The sequence below is a fragment of the Quercus suber genome, unplaced genomic scaffold, assembly GCF_002906115.3.
Source record: "Quercus suber isolate HL8 unplaced genomic scaffold, Cork oak 2.0 scaffold_203, whole genome shotgun sequence".
Lineage (NCBI taxonomy): Eukaryota > Viridiplantae > Streptophyta > Magnoliopsida > Fagales > Fagaceae > Quercus > Quercus suber.
In genome coordinates this window covers 898622-922019 of record NW_027069661.1, presented here as the reverse complement: position 1 = coordinate 922019, position 23398 = coordinate 898622, and the positions used below count along the sequence as shown (strand labels likewise).

At 33.6% G+C, this 23398-nt stretch overlaps 1 protein-coding gene and 1 long non-coding RNA gene across 3 annotated transcripts; one reads left to right on the top strand and one right to left on the bottom strand.

Moving 5' to 3' along the window:
• The first annotated feature begins 993 nt into the window (after positions 1-993).
• Positions 994-3299, top strand: LOC112040260 (uncharacterized). 2 transcript variants are annotated; one of them, XR_010631248.1, is made up of 3 exons: positions 994-1169; positions 1779-1830; positions 2875-3299. It is a non-coding gene; the product is annotated as an uncharacterized LOC112040260 (long non-coding RNA). The 2 variants fall into 2 exon arrangements; XR_002886075.2 differs by having other exon boundaries at positions 2308-3299.
• A 2047-nt stretch (positions 3300-5346) lies between these two features.
• Positions 5347-8895, bottom strand: LOC112024375 (protein neprosin). The gene is made up of 6 exons (XM_065779280.1): positions 8874-8895; positions 8522-8718; positions 6667-6747; positions 6148-6204; positions 5877-5957; positions 5347-5718 (listed from the first exon to the last, which is right to left on the bottom strand). Exons 1-6 carry the CDS (start codon positions 8893-8895, stop codon positions 5347-5349), a joined length of 810 nt encoding a protein of 269 aa, XP_065635352.1.
• Positions 8896-23398: the final 14503 nt, after the last annotated feature.

Sequence of the window (23398 nt, the reverse complement as noted above, 5' to 3'; positions counted from 1 at the left end):
CTATCACACATAATAACATCTCAATAAACTCACAATTAAAATTGGATTTTCAAATGGGTAATAGAATTCATTAAGTGTGGTTGTGCCTGTTCTTTAATATGTAACATGATGATATGGCATGTTGGAATTGGAAGGATAAAACTTGGGTTTTGCACCATATCCTTATAGAATTTAATCTCTTATTTATTTATAAGGTCTCGTTACACAGCTATGGAAAGCCAATTAAGGCCCTTGGCACTAACAAAGCATGTTAAATAGCATTAATATTGACCAAATGAAAATGGGAAAGATCAATTGATTTACTTTTGTACTAACTGCTAATTCGTGCGATGCATGAGATTGTTTTAAATCAAATGCTAAACTGTTCAAATTTAAACATTTCTCTAATAACAACTATTGAAAGCTATATTGGCACTAATATAAGATGAAACATGTAGTTATGATGAAATTGTCAAAATATTACACATAAGATCGTTAAAAATGAGATAAATACAAATATTATGAAATAATATATTACAATAATCATAATGTTTTCTTACATTTGGTTTAATAAGTATTACAAAAGAACTAGTAAATAGAATAAATAGAATAAAATACCAGTACTAATTATGCTAAGATGGAAAATGGTACTATCTTTTGCCATATATAAATCCAACATTGGGTCCTAAAAGTATTTGTTTCATTTTTTAATAAATTTTTTTGAGAAGTGTTACGTCCACTATATTTTCACAACAAATCCTTAGTGGTAGGTTGTCGTGGGTTTTAAAAATGAATTCGAGATTTAAATTACTTTCTTGCCAATCAATAACAACAAGTAACAACCAACCACTTATGATTTATTGTGAAAATATTGTTGTAACGTCCCAGCAAGTCAAAAAAAAAAAAAAATTGAAAGTCAGATTTTTAATGGCTCCCACGTGCCTTCCAACTACCCCACCTACCCCACCCATTCCCACCACATATCTCACAATTCTCTCTTCTCTCTTTGGCTGGTTATCTCATTCTTGTTTCTCTTTTCTTTTTCATTTTCACTCGACACAACACATATACACACACTCCTCTCCCTCACTCTCCCACCAGTACACTCCTCATCATCATCTCCACCATTTTTTCCGACAAATCACTGGAAAACCCTCAAGAATATCACACCTTCACATAAGTTATTTGAGGTAAAAGTTCTAATCTCTTTTGATGGGTATTAATGTTCTTGTTTGAGGTTATTTTACCCAAGTTTTAATAATGATATTCATGTGATTTAAGAGCTTTGGAAATGATATTCATGTGTTTATATGTATGGGTTTTGGTCTTGGTGGATGTATTTGATGAGTGAGTTCATGATTTTTACTATGATGGCTATCTAAGGCTTGTTATGGTGAAAATTTAGAGGTTTTGAGTTATAACATGTGATAGATGGTGAATATAATTTTTATTAATTATTTGGAGCTAGTTAAAGATTTAAATTGTTTGTTTTGGAGAAAATTATGATTTTGGTGTCATGGGTCACTTGATGATGTTATATAAATCTTATGATAAGTACTTATAAAGTGTGGAGGTTTTGATGTTGGATATGACACCTTGAATGATTTATGAGTATAAATGGGAGTCTATGCCTTGCAAATTAAATTGTTTTGAGAAAATTTGGAAGTGGAATACATTGCATGTGAGGTTGAATACTAGGCTTGCCTAGTCTAGGTGATTATTTGACAATTCCTAAATTGTGGCTAGACGCAATTTCAAGCTCTATATTTATTGTGATAGGTTTACTTGACATTGTTTAGGTTCTAGCTAATCTCCTTGGAGCTTGGAGAATTAGACTTTTGCGGTTGCGAGGTAAGTAGCATTTTAATGGGATTTTGAAAAATAACCATGTTATATAAATGTTTTTGGGTTAGACACACTTTTAGAAACTACCTATAGAAATTATACTTTCTTAAAAACTATTGTGTCGTAACCTTAATATATATATATATATATATATATGAAAATGTATCATATTTGGTATTGCATTTGGGGAAATGCATGAATTTGTGATATGGATAAATGAGCATCTTTTATTTAATCTTGATAAGAAAATCTTGGATTTTATGGTGTATTGGAATATTTAAGATGCTTATCTTGTCTTAGTACTTGGGAAATTTATAGAAATTTTTTTTTGACAAGAATGAAGTTGAAAACCTTACAAACTTTGTAGAAGTTAGATTATTTAAGGTTTTCTGAAACTACCTGCATATGAACTATATGTTTCGAAGAAATGTATACCTGTGAGCTTTATGTGGTTTTGACACTATGCCATGTGTGATTTCCCAGTGATCACCTCGATTTGGTTTTCTTGGTCTTTGTGACAACGGAATCAAGTTTAGGTCAGTGCCTTTTCACTTTGGATGATGCGTTCTTCCCTGCTGTCCATGGGGGGAAGAGGATTCCTTGATTATGTGTGGGTGAGGCTGCTGCCCATGGGGCCAAGAGACCACATGCAAGAGAGGTCCTATTTGACGCGCTCTCTCTGCTGCCCATGGGGGGAGAGAAAAACCTTGAGGGTATGGGTGAGGCTGCTGTCCATGGGGCCAAGAGTCTGCATACCAGAGAGGACAATGTCATGCTAGTTGTGAATGGGTGGATCCCTTGACCGGTCTATGTGGTATCATTGTATAATTGAGATAAATTATCATATGTTAGATTTTATGGCTTTGAAATTATATTATTAGTGCTCACAGATCATAGTATATAGTTTCAAGGTATTTACTTTGGGAAATTTGTATTTCATTGTTAAATCATTCTTGTCATATTATTATTATTGAAGATGAAACTTGCATTTCCCCCACCCTCATTAATTATGCTACTTACTGGGCATTAGCTCATCCCACCCTTTAACAGTTTTTCAGATTTATTAGTCATACTTTGGGTATGGAGCATAATTCTTTGGTGATGATTAGAGTGCTATGTTAAATTTGGAGACTTCTGCTTCAAATGGTTGGTGACTCGATCTTGCTATGTTCAACGAGACCTTAATTAATTCTATTGGAAGTGGGTCGCTTGAGGTTTGTTAGCCTTTGGCGTGGTAGGCCTAGACTCGATATTAAGGTCCTTATTCTTGATAAGTTTGTGAATTTTGTGTAATTTAATCAAAGTTTTGTAATATATTTATGTATTATGTGGAGGCACATGATTTTTTAGTTATTGTTCGTAAATGTGTTATAGAGTTCTGACTTGTAATGTGGAGATTTTAGTATGGCTGTATATTCTTATCATTTGGAAAAGAAATGAAAAATCTATAGGTACCCTTGGGATGTTCTTCTCATGCTTTAGACCCTTTTGGGTTTGGGGCGTGACAGTTGTGGATGTAGCATTTCTTAAAATTTCTTTAGATATATAATATGTATTTGGATAGAGAGGTGCTACATTCACAACATTTTTACAACAAATCATGGGTGGTTAGTTGTTATTGGTTCAAATTTGAACTTAACACTGAGATTATTTTTCTGCCCCAATAATAACAACCAGTAACAACTTGCCATTTAGGATTTTTTGTAAAAATGTTGTGGACATATTATTTCTCATTTGAATATAGGGGGAGAAAGTTTGAATTTTAAGAAAGTTTGTTTTTTGCTTTTCATTTTTTTATTATAATGTGTATATGTGTATTAACTTGATGTAAAATTGCTTGTTAGCAACTAGTTAACAATAATGCTTGTTAACAACTGGTCCAACCTTAAAACCATGAGCTCCTCCTTTTTCTTGATCTTTTGACAATAACTTTTTTATTTTTTATTTTTTTCTGCCAATAACCTTCAATAATTTTTATAATATGCTTCCTACCAAAAAGACAAATGTTTAGAAAATGCTCATTTGCTGTTATCTCATTCTCAGGCATTGTATGTATGCATGGTTATTAATAATATCTCATAACACTCCTATCTCTTAAAAAAAAAAAAAAAAAAAAAACCTTTGAATAGGCTAGTTAAAATAATTATTACATCATAACAATTTGACCTTCATTGAAGCTCAAAGAAAATTCAATTAGAATTTTTAATTAGTGTCCAATTTTATGCCATGTGTCTCTATTTTCTTCTTAAAATCCAATTAAAATCTCAATTAGTGTCCAATGTGGTGTCATGTGTCTCTAATTTCTTCTTAATTTTGATGCCTAATGGGTTATTCAACACAAAATATGAGGAGCTAATTTTTTTAATCTTAATGCACGAATTAATGCCATTGTGAGAACATAGGGGGCCCACATATAAATATATGGAATTTGTGGTCATTATTGGAGTTTGTGGTCTTAATATAATTCTATTATTCATGAAGGAAGCTTACATGAGTCGGTAGTGTTTCTGAAATCAATTTAATAATTCTCCTAACAATTATCTTTACCTATAATTATGCTTTTAGTTTGAATTTTTATTATATAATTTTGGATCGTGCTTATATGAAATAGCATATTGTATATATATATATATATATATATTTGTTTTGATGGGATAGCATATTGTATATTGAATACTCTGCTTAATTTTGGACCGTGTTTATATGCGTTGTAAATCAAAAGTTTGTTCTCATAATATTGGACTTAGTGGGTTGGTGATAGTTAAAACTAGGATATGAAAAAAAAAAATAAAAATAAAAATAAAAAAAGAAAAAAGAGAAGAAGATTGGAAATCCCAAATAATTAGACAATATTTAACTTAATTGGTTTTAAATAAAAAAAGGGACAAAATTTAGTTACAAAATTCGTTGCAGTCTAAGGCTAAAAATTCACTCAATATTATAAACATTATTACATATTTTGAAAATCTATTATTGAATTGTATGTTTTTTACGCTCTTAATACATGTGTCAACTTTTGTGTCAATTGAATATTATTTACTATATGATCTATAAGTTTTTATTTTATACATAATTTTAAACTACAGAAATTTGTAATTTAAACAATTTATTATGACATAGCTATTGGTTTTTAATTTTCTAGAAATTTTACAAGTATGAAGGATATAAGAAAAACATGCAATCCAATATTGGTATTTGTAAAAATTTACTTTTAATTTAAAGATATTGAGTAAGGTTGTACATAGCTTTAAATTATAACCAATTTTATAGCTAAATTTTGTCCCAAAAAAAAATTACATTGAACTTAATTACTAATTTACTAGGAACCAATACCTAGAAAATCTCAATTAAGTGCAATCATTTTTATAAGTTTCATATTTTCCTTTTAATGTCATTCATTTTTGGTTAAAAACATTATCAATTATGTTTTGTCTCTTAGTGGAATTGTTGGCATGATTCATTTTTAAAGACAAAATTCTCTAAATTAAAATACTATTTATTAAAACTTAATAATCAAATATTTTAATTGCCACATTTTCCACCTGGGCCACCAAAATCGAAGGTGTATCCCTGGTTCCCACGATATACAGGATCCCTTACGCTATAATGGCTAGGACAATCAATGATTTTCTCATAACTATCACCATGAGGCCCATCTTCGATTCCTAAATTATTTGTATATTGAGCAAATCTAACTGAACATGAATGCGCATAATTGCGGTCTGGAAATACTCCAGATCCCATGGGTGGGCTAACTCCAGTTGAGGGATTAAGAGTAGCAACGACACCTCCCCAACCAACAATTTGAGGATTAGCGAAATTGTTAAATATCTTTGCTGGATAATATCCAATATTAATACCATCGTATGATACCCACCAACTGCCAAAAAGATCCTGTCACATTAAAGACCAAGAGCATATGATCAAATTCACAAAACTATATGAACCTTTTTCAACTTTGTTTCAAATTTTGAATCTATGGAACCATATACATATAAGGTTAATATTACAAAATTAAATATTATGCAATTATAATTAACAATAAGATTTACCTTAAAAATAGAGACTGCAATCTCAAAATGAGGACCGTAAGGAATGGATACATTAGTATAGGTGCCCCGAGATAAACTCTTCTGTCAATTTGCACAAAACCTGGGCAATTAAGATTCAAGCAGCCTGTCGTTTAGAACCGTCATCTGTAATTTTTAAAGGTATTGTTAGTATCCAAAAGCAACAAACTTTCATGCATACCCAACAAGTAACACTACGAAAATTTTCAAGCAGATTTTTAAATGACTGAAAAAAGAAGTATAGAAAACTTACTGTCCAATGTGCAAAGAAAATAGAATACTTAGCACCACCGTATAGAGTTGGAGAAACCTATTTGAATCAAGCAGCACAAAAATTATTCTTTGTGAAAAATCTAGCTATCTTGTTCCATTTGTATATAATTATCAATTTTCTTGATAACCGTTATCCTTTACCAATTCATTTCACTCATTTTTTATTATTATAAATATTAGAATTTGAACCCTTTGTAACCAATAACATAATTAAATTTTTGGTCATAATATCCTAGCCAATGGTAAAATGATCGTTTCCTCAATATAAATTACATCTTATTCATGAAAGAATAAAGGCCACAGTTTTCATTGTTGAAAATGGCCATCGTTTGTTGCAGTTTATGTTTGGAAAATTTTACCTAGATCAATAAGTATAAATTTTCAAATAAAAAATAAGTATAAATTTTAAAATACCATCCATCCCGTATTGATAGCATTCGTTTTATCTTCTTCGCCATTAATGATCTAGTATTGCTGCATAGCTGTCTCCCTGCTTAACATTAGGATTATAGACAGCGATGTTTCCTTTAACTCTAGTGTAACTACGACCTGGTAAGTGTCGCATTTGGATCATTGCAGCCTGTACAATGAAAGTTATGAAAGTCAAGAACTACTTATGAAACTCTTGTTTAACAAACATTCCAAATTAAAGAAATAAAATATATTGTAAGAAAATGTTATAATTTTTTTAAGGGGTTGTAAGTTGTAAGAAGTCAAACAAAGTGTTCAAACATAGTTTTTTACTTTGCTATGGAGATGACCTAAACTTGAGCATTTAGAAAAAGCTTATGCTTCGTCTATTAATTCTTTGAACAAGCCTACCTTTTTCACAATCTCCATCAATTTAGTTAATAGTATCGAATTAATTTAATTTAATTTTTACATAACAAATTTTGTATCTACCTTTCTTTGTACATATTAGCTATCAAATACCATAATTATTCAATTTTTGGGTTTGGTTTGGTGTTTTATATTTAGAAAAACAACAAAAGATTGTTTGAGAATTTTATTCTCAAATTAATTTTTTTAGTGTTTAACCCTTCAATTTTTTTTTTTTTTTTTTTTTGGTGGGAAATATCTTTGTGGGAGTCAAAACTCCAAGAAAGAAGAACAATCTGAATGTATTAATGACACAACTAATTTGTAAGAGACAAGAAGGTAATCCAAAATGGGAAGAATTAATAGATGTAGTTAGGGATCAGGATGAACTATCTAGCTATATTTGACTAAAAATGGCTTTCGCGAAGGTATACAACGATCTTTGTATTGTTACCAAACTCTCTCCTCTCTCCAAAAATTAAGATCCCTTCCTCCATGGGAAGGTCCTTTTTTATCCCCTTAGCTCTCCTTCTCCAGTTGTGCATCATCTTGCTAGATGTTAGAGGATATTTGTCCCATCAGACTTCTCCCCCTACCTTTTTTTTATCATAAAAAGAGACTTTTGGGAATTATCATTGTTCAAGTTGGTCATTAATCATTGACCAAATATTCAAATTGAAAACAACTCAAGGTTGTTTAAACAAGAAAATAATTGTGCATCGTTTCACAAATTTGCTTTAAATTGACATAATTAATCTAAAAATATTAGGTTTAGGGATCACAAATATATTGATTACAGTTTTAGTATTGTTTAAGATTAGCTATCACACTCCACACTTCATTTTTAATGACACAACTAATTTGTAAGAGACAAGAAGGTAATCCAAAATGGGAAGAATTAATAGATGTAGTTAGGGATCAGGATGAACTATCTAGCTATATTTGACTAAAAATGGCTTTCGCCAAGGTATACAACGATCTTTGTATTGTTACCAAACTCTCTCTCTCTCCAAAAATTAAGATCCCCTTCCTCCATGGGAAGGTCCCTTTTTATCCCCTTAGCTCTCCTTCTCCAGTTGTGCATCATCTTGCTAGATGTTAGAGGATATTTGTCCCATCAGACTTCCCCCCTACCTTTTTTTTATCATAAAAAGAGACTTTTGGGGAATTATCATTGTTCAAGTTGGTCATTAATCATTGACCAAATATTCAAAATTGAAAACAACTCAAGGTTGTTTAAAACAAGAAAATAATTGTGCATCGTTTCACAAATTTGCTTTAAATTGACATAATTAAATCTAAAAATATTGGTTTAGGGATCACAAATATATTGATTCAAGTTTTAGTATTGTTTAAGATTAGCTAATCACACTCCACACTTCATTTCAAACTTGTTTCGTTTAATTAATGCACCATTTTCACAAATCTTATTACAACGCCATATTTTTGTGAAAATAATCATGTTCAATTTATACTTATACCAAGTATGGCTATCATTTCATCCTACATCCTAAAATATTTAAGAAATAACTTACATAAACACCTCGAGATGCTGCTGTTTGAGGATAAATGTTGTTTGTCATTGACCTAATTGCTATGAGGTCTTCTTTTGTTGTCCTACGAACAGGGACAGTTCCTGACGGACAAGCATCTTTCATTAAACCAATCAATGAATGTTTATTTCGTAAGAGACCTGCATTTTTGTTCTTCTTAGTGCAAAACGAGGTCTTTCCTGAAGAAGAAGAAAAAAATCAAATCAAACCAAAATTTCAAAAATTTGTTTTCAAACTTAATTACAAATTCTTATTTGCATATAATAATAATAAGCGACAGTCTTTTGGTAATTACATCCTTTATGGTGTCTTATATTTGTAGTTCAAACCTCACTTCCTTTTCCACCACTATCCATTATTGAAAAAAAAAAAAAAAACTACAATAACAAGAAGTCTTAGTCCTAAAACTTTGGGCTCAATTATGAATTCTCAACAAGTTAAAAAAGAATTAGTCGAAATATGTTCTTTTTTGTCATTCTATTATATCTAAATCATTCTATGTCTATAATATATATCGACCTATATTGATTGGTCCTTTGTTATTACATTTACTTACCAAACTAATGTAAGCATATAAACTTACAAAAGTGAATGATTCATAAGGACCATTGTTGTTAAGGATACCAAACTTGGCCATTTCTTGCTATAGTTAGAATGTACATAGCCTGTAATCCAATTCTAATTCAAAAATGTTTTTCTGCATGATTGATTTGCTTAATTAATCCTTCAGATGATAAGCCCTAGTAAAATAGAAATTTGTTAACATCAGGAGGCATGGGTGACATTGCAATTGTTATGATATTTTACTGTTTAGAAATGATAAACTATACAATTTCTGAAGCAACCGGAAAAAAAAAATGTATTGATTAATGCTATATATAAAGGAAAAAAATAATAAATAGTTTCAATCAATGCTCAAGTACCTGGATCTTGTGATCTTTCAACAAAGGATGGTCAAAAGCCAATTGTTTATTGATATCGACACAATCAACAATAGATCCAAACTCCGTCTATAAGTTTAAAGATAAACAAGCTCTCTTATAATATGAAAACAAGTTCTATAACGCAAGAAAAACAAGTTCTCTTATAACATGAAAACAAGTTCTATAACATGTTATATATAAAGTAAATAAAAATAAAAATAAACACTAATAAAAAAATTCCATGATTTTGACAATATCTAAAAAATAAGAGAATTGTGATTCTCAAGAAAGATAATTGAGAAGAAAAAAAAAAAAAAAAAAAAAAAAAAAAACAATATCAGTTTTAATTTACTAGATTTTTCTCCTAGCTTTTAAGGTTTTAAAGCCACCGCAAAGATATGTGGTGCTTAGATTTGGTCTCATCTTAGGAATTTTTTTTCCTTAAAATCCCTATGTCTTTGATAAATGTTTCATTAGGATAAATAAAATTGAATAATTATGTTAGAATAATAAAATTTTAACATTTAAGAACTTGGAAACAACAAACTTTATAACTTAAAAAAAAAAGCTTATAAGCCCAAACACAAACAAATTTATTTCCTTAAAGGGTACTGTAGGGACACGTTTTGTAGCCCCCAAACCCATGATGTATGGAATGTTGGGCCAGTGGGCCCAGTACAATAAGTTTGTAGAGAGTGGGTTAAAGAACTAGGCACTAATGAATTTGACGATGGCTAGTATAAATGTAGAAGATGATTAAGCAAGAACAAGGAACAAAGAGCTGAAGGAATTCACTATCGGAGGAGACGAACTCTCTGTCCAAGGAGGTAAGTCTCCATATAAATTGATTAAACAGAGTACAAGTGCAATTTATAATGTTACAGTGCCTCTTTTTTTTTTTTTCCCTTCCCTTTCCTCATAGAGGGTCTCTTACATTATATAGCTCCCTTTGGATAGTTTTGATCCTACACTTTTTGATCATCTGAGCCCTTATTTGAGTACCTGTCCCGTCAGACACCCTTTTTAATTTTCTGTGAGTTGTGGTAATAAGGCAACACTATTCAGAGGTCTTCTTCACATAAATGCGTCTAGAAAAGTAACTACGGTGCATTTAATGCAATGGTAGGAGCTTTCCTTTAGATATTTTTGGATTCCCATATTTCTTGTACGTTTATGGCGCACCTCCCTATCATTAGAGCTTCCTGGAAGGTCTTTTTGATCATTAAGATCTACATCTGATCTATATTTAGCTTTTCTGAGGAGATATTTCTCCTCGGACCATCTTCCCATTCATATCTTGCTCATTAAGTTATGAGTCTGAACCATTTGTAACCATTCGTTCGTCCTCGGACTACTCACGCTTTCAGCCAAGGCCCAAAACCCTATATACAAATTTGGGCCCTTACCCCTACAATAGCCCTTCAAAACTCCGGTTTTTCCTCTTATCCGAGAGAAAAAGTGGGGTTTTGATCTCATAATAATTGAGGACTTTAATTCGCTCAAAGCCAGCCATCCGAGGAGTTAGATGTATGGGGTTCTATTTTGACACTTAGCGAAAAACCAAAGCATGTGGTCCGAGGATCCAAGCATGTCTGAGGTTCCTTAGAAAGATGTCATAGAGTGTTAATTTTCCCTTAGCATCAGGTTCGAGAACCTAGGCATGACTAAGGTTCTGTTTAAGCACTTGTAAAGATGTCATAGTATTAATTTTCCCTTAGCATCTGGTCCGAGGACACATGCATGACTAAGGTTCTGTTTAAGCATTTGTAGAGATGTCATTAAGTGTTAATTTCCCCTTAGCATCTGGTCCAACGACCTAGGCATGACTAAGGTTCTGTTTAAGCATTTGTAGAGATGTCATTGAGTGTTAATTTCCCTTTCGCATTTGGTTTGAGGACCTAGGCATGATTAAGGTTCTGTTTAAGCACTTGTAAAAATGTCATAGTGTTAATTTCCCCAAAGCATTTGGTCCGAGTACACATGCATGACTAAGGTTTTTTAAGCACTTGTAGAGATATCATTGAGTGTTAATTTCCCCTTAGCATCTCGTCTGAGGACATAGACATGACTAAGGTTCAGTTTAAGCATTTGTAGAGATGTCATTGGGTGTTAATTTCCCCTTAGCATCTGTCCAAAGACCTAGCATGACTAAGATTCTGTTTAAGCATTTGTAGAGATGTATTGAGTGTTAATTTCCTTTCGCATTTGGTTCAAGGACCTAGGCATGATTAAGGTTCTATTTAAGCACTTGTAAAAATGTTATAGTGTTAATTTCCCCAAAGCATTTGATCCGAGACACAGCAATACTAAGGTTCTGTTTAAACACTTGTAGAGATATCATTGAATGTTAATTTCCCCTTAGCATCTGGTATAAGGACATAGACGTGACTAAGGTTCTGTTTAAGCACTTGTAAAGATTTCATTGAGTGTTAATTTCCCCTTCACATCTAGTCCAGGATATAGACATAATTAAGGTTCTGTTTAAGCACTTGTAGAGATGTCATTGAGTGTTAATTTCTCCTAAGCATCTGGTTTGAGGACCTAGGCATGATTAAGATTCTGCTTAAACACTTGTAAAGATGTCATATGTTAATTACCCCATAGCATCTGGTCCAAGGACCTAGGCATGACTAAGGTTCTGTTTAAGCACTTGTAGAGATGTCATTGAGTGTTAATTTCCCCATAGCATTTGGTCCGAGGACCTAGGCATGATTAAGGTTCTGTTTAAGTACTTGTAAAGATGTCATAGTGTTAATTTCTCCTTAGCATCTGGTTCGAGGACACAGGCATGACTAAGGTTCTGTTTAAGCACTTGTAGAGATGTCATTAAATGTTAATTTCCCTTTAGCATTTGGTCTGAGGACCAAGGCATGATTAAGGTTCTGTTTAAGCACTTATAGAGATGTCATATGTTAATTTCCCCTTAGCATCTGGTCTGAGGACACAAGCACGACCAAGGTTCTATTTAAGCACTTGTAGAGATGTTATTGAGTGTTAATTTTCCTTAGCATCTGGTTCAGGACCTAGGCATGATTAAGGTTCTTTTGAGCACTTGTAAAGATGTCATAGTGTTAATTTCTCCTTAACATCTGGTCTAGGACATATGCATGATTAAGGTTCTGTTTAAGCACTTGCAGATATGTCATTGTGTTAATTTCCCCTTAGCAATTGGTCTGAAGACCTAGGCATGACTAAGTTTCTGTTTAAGCACTTATAGAGATGTCCTATTTTCATTTCCCCTAGCATCTAGTTCGAGGACACAGGCATGACTGAGGTTCTATTTAGCACTTGTAGAGATGTCATTGAGTGTTAATTTCCCCTTAACATTTGGTCCAAGGACCTAGGCATGACTAAGGTTCTGTTTAAGCACTTGTAGAGATGTCATTGAGTGTTAATTTTCCCTTATCATCTGGTCTGAGGACCTAGGCATGACTGAAGTTCTGTTTAAGCATTTATAGAGATGTTATTGAGTGTTAATTTCCTCTTAGCATCTGGTCCGAGAACCTAGGCATGACTAACATTCTGTTTAAGCCTTATAAAGATGTCATAATGTAATTTTCCCTTACCATCTAGTCCGAGGACACAAGCATGTCTATGGTTCTGTTTAAGCACTTGTAAAGATGTCATAGTGTTAATTTCCCCTTAGCATCTGGTCTGAGGACACAGACATGACTAAGGTTCTGTTTAAGCATTTGTAGAGATGTCATTAGTGTTAATTTCCCCTTAGCATCTGGTCCAAGACCTAGGCATGACTAAAGTTCTGCTTTAAGCATTTGTAGAGATGTCATTGAGTGTTAATTTCCCTTTTGCATTTGGTTCAAGTGACCTAGGCAACTGGCATTAAGTGTTCTGTTTAAGCATCTTGCAGTAAATGTCATAGATTTTTAATTTCCCTTTAAGCACATTGGTCTGAAGATGCTAGGCATGACTAAGGTTCTTTGTTTAAGCACTTGCATAGAGACTGTCTTTAAGATGTCATAGTGTTAATTTCCCCTTAGCATCTAGTTCCGAAGACACAGGCATAACTAAGGTTCTATTTAAGCACTTGTAGAGATATCATTGAGTGTTAATTTCCCCTTAACATCTGGTCCGAGGACCTAGGCATGACTAAGGTTCTGTTTAAGCACTTGTAGAGATGTCATTGAGTGTTAATTTTCCCTTAGCATCTGGTCCGAGGACCTAGGCATGACTGAAGTTCTTTTTAAGCATTTATAGAGATGTTATTAGTGTTAATTTCCTCTTAGCATCTGGTCCGAGGACCTAGGCATGACTAACATTCTGTTTAAGCATTATAAAGATGTCATAATGTTAATTTTCCCTTAGCATCCAATCGAGGACACAAGCATGGCTAAGGTTCTGTTTATGCACTTGTAAAGATGTCATAGTGTTAATTTTGCCTTAGCATCTGGTTTGAGGACACAGTCATGACTAAAGTTCTGTTTAAGCATTTGTAGAGATGTCATTGAGTGTTAATTTTCCCTTAGCATCTGGTCCAAGGACTCTAGGCATAACTAAGGTTCTTTTAAGCATTTGTAGAGATGTCATTGAGTGTTAATTTCCCTTTCGCATTTGGTTCGAGGACCTAGGCATGCTTAAGGTTCTTTTTAAACACTTGTAAAGATGTCATAGTGTTAATTTCCCCAAAGCATTTGGTCTGAGGACACAGGCATACTAAGGTTTGTTTAAGCACTTGTAGAGATATCATTGAGTGTTAATTTCCCCTTAGCATCTGGTCTGAGGACACAGATATGACTAAGGTTCTATTTAAGTACTTATAGAGATGTCATTGAGTGTTAATTTCCCCTTAGCACTAGTCCGAGGATATAGACATAACTAAGGTTTTGTTTAAGCACTTGTAGAGATGTCATTGAGTGTTCATTTCTCCTTAGCATCTGGTTTGAGGACCTAGGCATGATTATGGTTCTGGTTAAACACTTGTAAAGATGTCATAGTGTTAATTACCCCTTAGCATTTGGTCCAAGGACCTAGGCATGACTAAAGTTCTGTTTAAGCACTTGTAGAGATGTCATTTTGTGTTAATTTCCCCATAGCATTTGGTCCGAGGACCTAGGCATGATTAGAGTTCTGTTTAAGACTTGTAAAGATGTCATAGTGTTAATTTCTCCTTAACATTAGTTCGAGGGCATGACTATGGTTCTGTTTAAGCACTTGTAGAGATGTCATTGAGTGTTAATTTCCCTTTAGCATCTGGTCTGAGGACCTAGGATGACTAAGGTTCTTTTAAGCACTTATAGAGATGTGAGATTGTTAATTTTCCCTTAACATCTTGTCTGAGGACACAGCATGACTAAGGTTCTATTTAAGCACTTGTAGAGATGTCATTGAGTGTTAATTTTCCTTAGCATCTGTTCGAGGACCTAGGCATGATTAAGTCTGTTTAAGCACTTGTAAAGATGTTAGTGTTAATTTCTCCTTAACATTTGGTCCGACGACATATGCATGATTAAGGCTCTGTTTAACACTTGCAGAGATGTCATAGTGTTAATTTCCCCTTAGCATTTGGTCTGAGGACCTAGGCATGACTAAAGTTCTGTTTAAGCACTTATAGAGATGTCATATTGTTAATTTCCCCTTAACATCTGTCTGAGGACACAGGCATGACTAAGTTTCTTTTTAAGCACTTGTAGAGATGTCATTGAGTGTTAATTTCCCCTTAACATCTGGTCCAAGGACCTAGGCATGACTAAGGTTTTGTTTAAAACTTGAAGAGATGTCATTGAGTGTTAATTTCCCCTTAGCATTGGTCCGAGGACCTAGGCATGACTGAAGTTCTGTTTAAGCATTTATAGAGATGTTATTGAGTGTTAATTTCCTCTTAGCATCTGGTCCGAGGACCTACGATGACTAACATTCTGTTTTAGCACTTAGAAAGATGTTATCATGTTAATTTTCCCTTAGCATCTAGTCCGAGGACACAGGCATGGCTAAGGTTCTGTTTATGCACTTGTAAAGATGTCATAGTGTTAATTTCATCTTAGCATCTGGTTTGAGGACACAAGCATGATTAAGGTTCTATTTAAGCACTTATAAAGATGTCATAGTTTTAATTTTCCCTTAGCATCTGTCTGAGAACATAGGTATGTCTAAGGTTCTGTTAAGCACTTNTCCCCTTAGCATCTGGTCCAAGGACCTAGGCATGACTAGGGTTTTATTTAAGCACTTGCAGAGATGTCAAAGTGTGAATTTCCCCTTAGCATCTGGTTTGAGGACCTAGGCATGACTAAGGTTCTATTTAAGCACTTGTAGAGATGTTATAGTGTTAATTTCCCATTAACATCTGGTCCGAGGACCTAGGCATGACTAAGGTTCTGTTTAACACTTCCTTGATAGCCCCTACCTACTTGAGCTTCATCACCTCATCTTTGACTGGATCTGCATGTTCCTTGGATGTGCATTGAGGTGATTGCTTTTTGGGAGTGATGGATGGGCCAATATTTAAATGATGACAGATGAAGTTCAAATCCACCCCGGGGCTTCAACCCCTTGTATAGGTTGGGATACATAATCTCATCACTACTACCTTCTCGATCTTGTTCATGCTCACGATCTCTTTCATGCTAAAGGTTAAGAAAATCATCTTGTCATAGAGAACTCGCAGGTTCTGCCCAGTGGATCCTATCATAGTCGACCGTTGCACTCACTAATACATAAGTTCTTCCCCTAGACGGCGCTAATTGTAGGGACACGTTTTGTAGCCCCCAAACCATGATGTATGGGATGTTGGCCAGTGGCCAAGTAATAAATTGTGAGAAGTGGGTTAAAGAACTAGGCACTAATGAATTTGACGAGGCTAGTATAGATGTAGAAGATGATTAGCAAGAACAAGGAACAAGAGCTGAAGGAATTCACTATCCAGGAGAAGAACTCACTTCCAGGAGGTAAGTCTCCATATAAATTGATTAAACAAAGTACAAGTGCAATTTAATTGTACAATGCCTTTTTTATTTTTCCCCTCCTTTCCTCATGAGGGTCTCTTACATTATATAGCTCCCTTTGGACATTTGATCCTACACTTTTGATCATCTGAGCCCTTATTTGAGTACTGTCCGTCAGACACCCTTTTGGCTTTCTGTGAGTTGTGGTAAAAGGCAACACTTTTCAGAGTCTTCTCACATAAATGGTCCAGAAAAGTACTGAGTGCATTTAATACATGGTAGAGCTTTCCCTTAGATATTTTTGAGTTCCCTTATTTCTTGTACTTTATGGCATGCTCCCTATTATTAGAGCTTCCTGGAAGGTCTTTTGATCATTAGATCTACATCTGATCTATATTTAGCTTGTCCGAGGAGATATTTCTCCTCGACCATCTTCCCATTTTATCTTGCTCATTAAGTTTGAGTCTGAACATTATTACCATTCGTTCGTCCTCGGACTACTCAGCTTCGCCAAGGCCAACCCTATATACAAATTTGGGCCCTTACCCCCACAGGTACCAAGATGAAAAATCTTAAATGCATGGAACCAAAATGAAAAAATCACAAAGTTTAAGGGCCAAACACATAATTCAGTCAAAATTAAATATAAATTCACTCGTTTCATTAAATCTCAATTCTTTCGATTAAATCTATGTTAGTTATTAATCTCGTAATTTTTTTTTCTCTTTTTTTGTCTTTTGTCTATATTTTCCCCTTACAATAAAGAGGGAGTGGAAATAAAACTCAAAATTTTATTTTTTGGGAAAATTGGAACATTAATACTTAATCTTGATACTCTTGAGCATTTTATCTTACTCAAATGAGCAATCAATTGATAATAATAAATAACAATAATTAGAAAACATAATTTCTAAATGGAATGTTTAAATATCATTGCAGTGAATATGCTTGAAGCATTATAGCATTACAACATAGGGTTGTCCATGGGTTGGTCCAGGTCGTGTTTGAGCTTGACCCTGACCCAACTTGACCAAGTTGTGTGGCAGATTGGAGGACTCGTCACCGACCAAGAGAATGAACAGGCCGGATTTGCCATGGGTCATGTCGGTTTTAGTTGAAATTAAGAGAGTCAACGGAGATAAAAAAAAATAAAAAATAAAAAAAAATTCTGGTGGTTCTTCATTAGAAACTCATGATCTCCACTAGATCTAGCAGAGATCTCATCAGATTGACTAAGATCTCCTAAAATCTAGCAGAGATCTCACTGGATTGATTGAGATCTCCTCAGATCTTGAAGAGATCTTGCTGGATTAACTAAAATCTCCTCAGATCTGGAGGAAATCTCTTTGAATTGACTGAGATCTCCCCAGAAATTCAATTATGATGTCAAAAATCACATGGATTTGGGAAATGTATGGTCATTGTCAATGGTGGAGATGAGATTGGAGTGGAGATCAAAGCAGAGGAAGCTGGGTTCATCGGGTGGGTTAGGTTTGTTGGTTTCTTAGAATTTCAAACCGAAACCCAAACCGATCTTATCGGTTTCTATCACCAACAACCTGTAGTCGAAAGAGCCACTGCTCGAATCAGGCGATTTTCGGATCAGATGGCTTCAGATCGGGTGGGTTGGTTGGTTTGGATGGGTAGTGGACAACCCTATTACAACATATAAAAATTCAAAACAAACATGAGTTTGAGTTAGTCTAAAACCTGAATGCTTTTGACAGGAGGTTTGTTTATGAGCTTTAGTTGTCTTTCCAACTCCAATTCCTCTTCTTTGGATGTAGTTCGAGTTCCATTCACCTGATAGCTACTTGCCAAACACATCCACAAAACTATAATTAGGATCATTCTTTCAAAATCCATTATCTCAATAATTTGATGTAAGTATGTTGGATTACTATAATTGGGGGTATTTATAGAGGAGTGGTGGTGAGGTGCAGATAAGTACAAGGTCTTATTACCTTATTATGAAACGATAACTCCTTAGCCTGGAGTTTTGCTCAAGGAAGCAAGGCTGCAATTGCTACTAAATTGAAAAGAATGATTGATATTTTATTTTTATTTTTTATCTTCACCTTACCATCTTGGTTGGAAATGCCAACCAAGTTTTTTTCTTATAAGGTCTCATTATGGAAAGCCAACAAAGCTTTTGATACCAACAAAGATGTTAATTAGTGTTAAATTGTTAATATTGATGAAAAAAAAAGGGATTAATTTGCTATTTGTAGTTATCTATAAATGCCCGATTTTTTTTTATTTTTTATATAACTCGATCATAGGGGAAAGAGAATTTGAATCATCGACATCTTTATTGGAACACTAAGAGAAAAAGATGGATTAATATTTTATTTTATTTTCACCTTACTATCTTTATTGGAAACACAAACCCAAGTTTATTTATGGGTCCAGTTAAGGTGTGCCCTTAAAGCACATATTAAACTTTCTATTTCTGGAAATATTTTCTCGAAAATTGAAAAACTGTCATTACTTTTTCAATTCTCGAAAAACTTTTTTCAAAAATGAAAATTAATGTGTGCCCTTAAGGCACACATTAGTAAAATCCTTTATTTATTTATCAAGTCTCGTTACACGATTACAAAATGCCAAAAAGACTCTTGGCACCAACCAAGGACCAAATGAAATAGGAAAGATAAATTGATTTGCTATCTTCTAGGAAGTAGTTGCTTATGATTTGCTTGTATTTGAACTTTGAACTCAGAGAGGTAGTCGCTCGTTGAGGACACTTTTGACAATGGCAAATATGGCTCATTAAATTCAGCCCATGAAGCCACCGGTGCAGCCCACGCAAATGGTAAAGTTCATATACTATTAAAGTCAACATTCCATAGATTTGGGCCTTGGAATTGAGTTAAGCTAGGCCCATAAAATCAACCTAGAAAGGCCATTAACATGACCAAATGCTAGGATATGTAGGTTGCTAAATGAAGCCATGGGCAGCAAAATCATAAGCCCAATTTGAGACATTGGCTGGCGTGGTTCCACACAAAAATTGGTACCTCTCATGCCTAGTCCCACGGTCAAGTTAAAAGTTTTTTTTTTTTTTTTTTTTTTTTTTAAGAAATAATTACAACATGCTGCTAACTTCATAACTCGAACTCTTTCGCCCTAGACCCCTAAGCACTTTGTACATAAGGAGGTGTCAATTCATCTACAAGTTAAAAGTTAGATTAATCAAAGTCTTCTCTCATTATGCGGACCAAGCCCACGAGACAAAGAAGAAGTTGGCAATGGAAAAATAAAGAGATGTGGATTGCAGGGTAGGTGAGTCATTTCGCACTAATCTCTATCTCGGGCTCATTCAAAGTTTCTCTGATGGAATTTTTTTTTTTTTTGATGAATGAAAAAGGGGGTCTCCGGTGTGGGCTCATTGACCCCACGCCACGTGATGGCAATGGGTAATACCACGTATACCACATGAGTTTTGTTGGGGCTATCGCTCAAACCGCTCCTCTTTGGGTGCAGAACGATAACTTCTACCATCTAGCCACACCCTTATGTGGTGTCTCTTTGATGGACTTGGGACACGAGGAACCAATGAACCCATATTAAGTGTAGCGTGTAAATTTAGTAGCTTATACTAAGTTATCTACAAAACCAACACAAATACTTGGACACATGTAGCCTTGTTGTCCTACAAAGATGCAACCATCATTTAATGATACTTTTTCTAGATCCTTTATTTCAAAAAATGAGTCAAACCTTTAACTTGTCTGAATCGTATTGTGTTTAGTGCAAAAAAGCACTTGACACAAGCCATATCCTTCCATATGATTCCTTCCATGTTATCTATGAATTAAGCACGATCCTTCAATATCTACATTATGCTAACTTTAGCTTACAATTTTTATGTATAACATTATAACCTTAATTCACAAAGTTCAAGGTCCTTAATGCTTTTCCTTTTAATATGTTTTTTTTTTTTTTTGGTTAAATGGATGTAGTTTATATAAAGATATGTAAAGCATTCTTGTGTTTGCATGTTGTACCCCCTTTTTACTGTTTACTAATTGCACCATACATGACTTTTCAGATGAGACTCCTAAATGTGGTTCTTTAAGCAATACTGATGATGATAAGAACAAGGAATAAACAACCAAGATTACTAGGATTTTGCAAACAGACTGAACAATATAATGGATTATATTATTAAAAAAAAATGATAGACCTTAAGTTTCATGAAAGAAGGGATGCAATAGATAATTGATAATAGACATAGAATGCCTACCAGTAGTTCGAGGTTGTTAACTAAAAGTACAAATAAGTTATACAAAGTTAGAGGTTGTTTTTAACTTTGTACTTGAGTAGAACAAAGCAATCGAATTTCTCATATTGGGTACTGTTTTAAAATATTTGAGCTTTTTATAGGGATTTGAACTTCTATAATTACTCACATACTATCTAACATTCTTAAGAATAAATAAATAACACTATTTTAAAACTTAGTTTTAGTAGTTTGCATAGTTTAGCGATTAGTGTAATACCAAAACGAAACGTTTAACTTTTTATTAATTATTTGACTACTTAAGCAAACCATTTTAGTTACCACTGTTGGTGTTTGGTTGCACCATTTCAGTGAGTAGTTATGAATTTTTTACCAAAACCTCTCTCTTATTTATTTATATCCATACCCTATATAAAAAAAGATAGTAGAGGTGCTTGTTTGACAAAATGACTTCTCAAGTGTTAAAACGGTTCCTTCTCAAAAAAAAAAAAAAAAGTGTTAAAACGGCAAGCCCAGTAAAAAGAAGTTTGAAGCCGAGCAGATTCTTTGAAACTCTAAAACATCCACATCTGATTGAAATTACTTAATTGCCCCTTACTTTGTTTGTGAGCTAAGTAAAAATGGGGCCCTTTTTAGTCTTTGTGTTGTCAACTTTACGGCGCTGCCAAACACGTACAGGTTCAGAGGGCTTGAATTATTTTGTCGCTCTAAAGATATGTGTGAGCTGAAAAAAAAAAATTGGAGCCCTTTTTGGTCTTTTCCTCTTCAAATCTGGAGTCTTCTTGCCTTTATTTTCATTTATATTCCAGCCACTTTTGACTTTATCTTCATTCTTTTGGTAAACACAATCACAACAGACGGTGAGAGGGATAGAGATAAGAAAAAGAAAGAAAAAATTACTAAAGGCAGTCCCGATTTCAAGTTCTCAGGAAGCGAGTAACCTTTGAATTTTACAAAATATTTAATGATTTTGTATTTTATATATTGGCTGTTAACATTCCTTGCTCAATTTATTCGTTGACTATTATTTAAATTTGTATAAAAATTTGCAATTTGAATGATTGTTGGTATGAAAGATTTCTTTTCAGTGGTCGATTTTGGTTTGGAGATTATAAAATCAAAATTAACATTTTTTTTTTTTAAATTGCGTTGTGAGATGAATTTTATATTTGGTAGTATAATGAGTTGTTGTGCGTCATGAGTAATTAGACCATTTTAATTCATTCCTTACAAATCTACATTTATGAATTTCCACTATATTAAATTTCTATATCTTCTCAAGAGAGCATCATTTACTGTCTCAATCTTTAATATATCCACTTCTATTATTGGAGCCGCAATTATGGCACTGCCTGCCACCATGAAGGTGCTGGGTCTTGGGCTTGGAAATGGTATGATAATTGATACAGAGGGTTCGTTGGAAATGCTGTTGAGATTCAGTAGGGTGGGAAACTCTCACTCTCATGGGGAAGTCATGGGGGATGCTATTGGCCGTGCTGGGAGGTTGCTGCTTCAGATTTGTATCTTGGTTAATAAAGTTGGGACATTCATTGTTTATATGATCATCATTGGTAATATTTTATGAGAAATGCTACGGAGGCGTTAGTTAATAACCTATTTAAAGAAAGTTTTTATGGGGAAATGAAAAAAACAATTAATATTTTAGCAATTTTTTTCATTTCTCATAAAAGTAATATTAAAAATTTTCTAAATTGAATTATTAATCAGTGCCTTAAAGTTACTCGTTAACATAACTCATATTTTATTTCTAATTCCTTCAGACCATAAGAGAAATTTATTCTGCTTTTACTCTTTTTTAAGTCTTAACATATAGTATGGACTTTATTCAAGAAGATCAAGAATCGGTTAACTTAAAAAGTTTCCATTTTGATAACATATAAAGGTAAAGAAGATGTGTTTACAGATAGTAGGATTATTGGCATGAATTGATCTTGCATTCTCTATTAGCAAATGAGGTAGACTTGTTTATGCTGCCTAATATAATTTCTAACTTGGTTTTTCTTTTTCATTTTGTGGGCATTATTTATTCTTTCAAAATACTCCATAATAGTTTAAGCCAATGACCACTATAGCTCAAGGGCTACTTCTCCCTTTAAGAAAGGGCACCTTTAACTTATCAATTAAAAAAAGAAAAAAAAAGAAAAAAGAAGTAATTACTATTCCAATAATAACTTAGTTCTAACTATTCTAAATCATATCAGAAAAATATTTATTTGAATTTAAATGGTGTTTTGCACGTGCAACAAAACTAGTTTTTGATAAAAGCCTCTCTTATTTGAATAACAATTTTTTTATTCTTTTCTCAACCTTTCAACCCCTAATATTTCTACAGTCTCCATCGATTTTCCCCCAACCCGAAGCTGCTTCTCCTCTCTCTTTCTTTTCTCTAATATACCAAATCCTTCTCTCTACAATGATGAAGAACTTCTTAGGTCCAAGCCGACTTCTCACAAAAAGCTTTCCTCTTTGCTTTTCAGATTGTAGTTCACCATTAGGTCTACTTCCTCCCATTGTATAGCGTCCTACTACTACCTTTTTGATGTCAAGAACATGTTTACTGTGATCAGATTGGTCTTTCTCCAAAAGCTTTACCAGTAAAGTTTCCAGTTTTGTTTTGTTTTGTTTTTTTACTTGCCAGATAAATATGATTTAGGCTTTTGGCATTTCAATTGGCTTGATTTTGATTTTGAATTTGAATAATTAAATGAGGTAGAGTGGTTTTTGATAATTCAATTATTGGGCGCATTGCCCTTTGTTTGAAAAAAAATAAAAA

What these genes read in the sequence shown, in the direction of transcription:
- LOC112024375 (XM_065779280.1), bottom strand. Translation starts at nt 8,895, where the DNA reads ATGGATAGTGGTGGAAAAGGAA. An exon ending in GGATAGTGGTGGAAAAGGAA is followed by an intron (nt 8,719 to 8,873) that starts GTGAGGTTTGAA and finishes CTTCTTCTTCAG; the next exon opens with GAAAGACCTCGTTTTGCACT. An exon ending in TCGCTGTCTATAATCCTAAT is followed by an intron (nt 6,205 to 6,666) that starts GTTAAGCAGGGA and finishes TGATTCAAATAG; the next exon opens with GTTTCTCCAACTCTATACGG.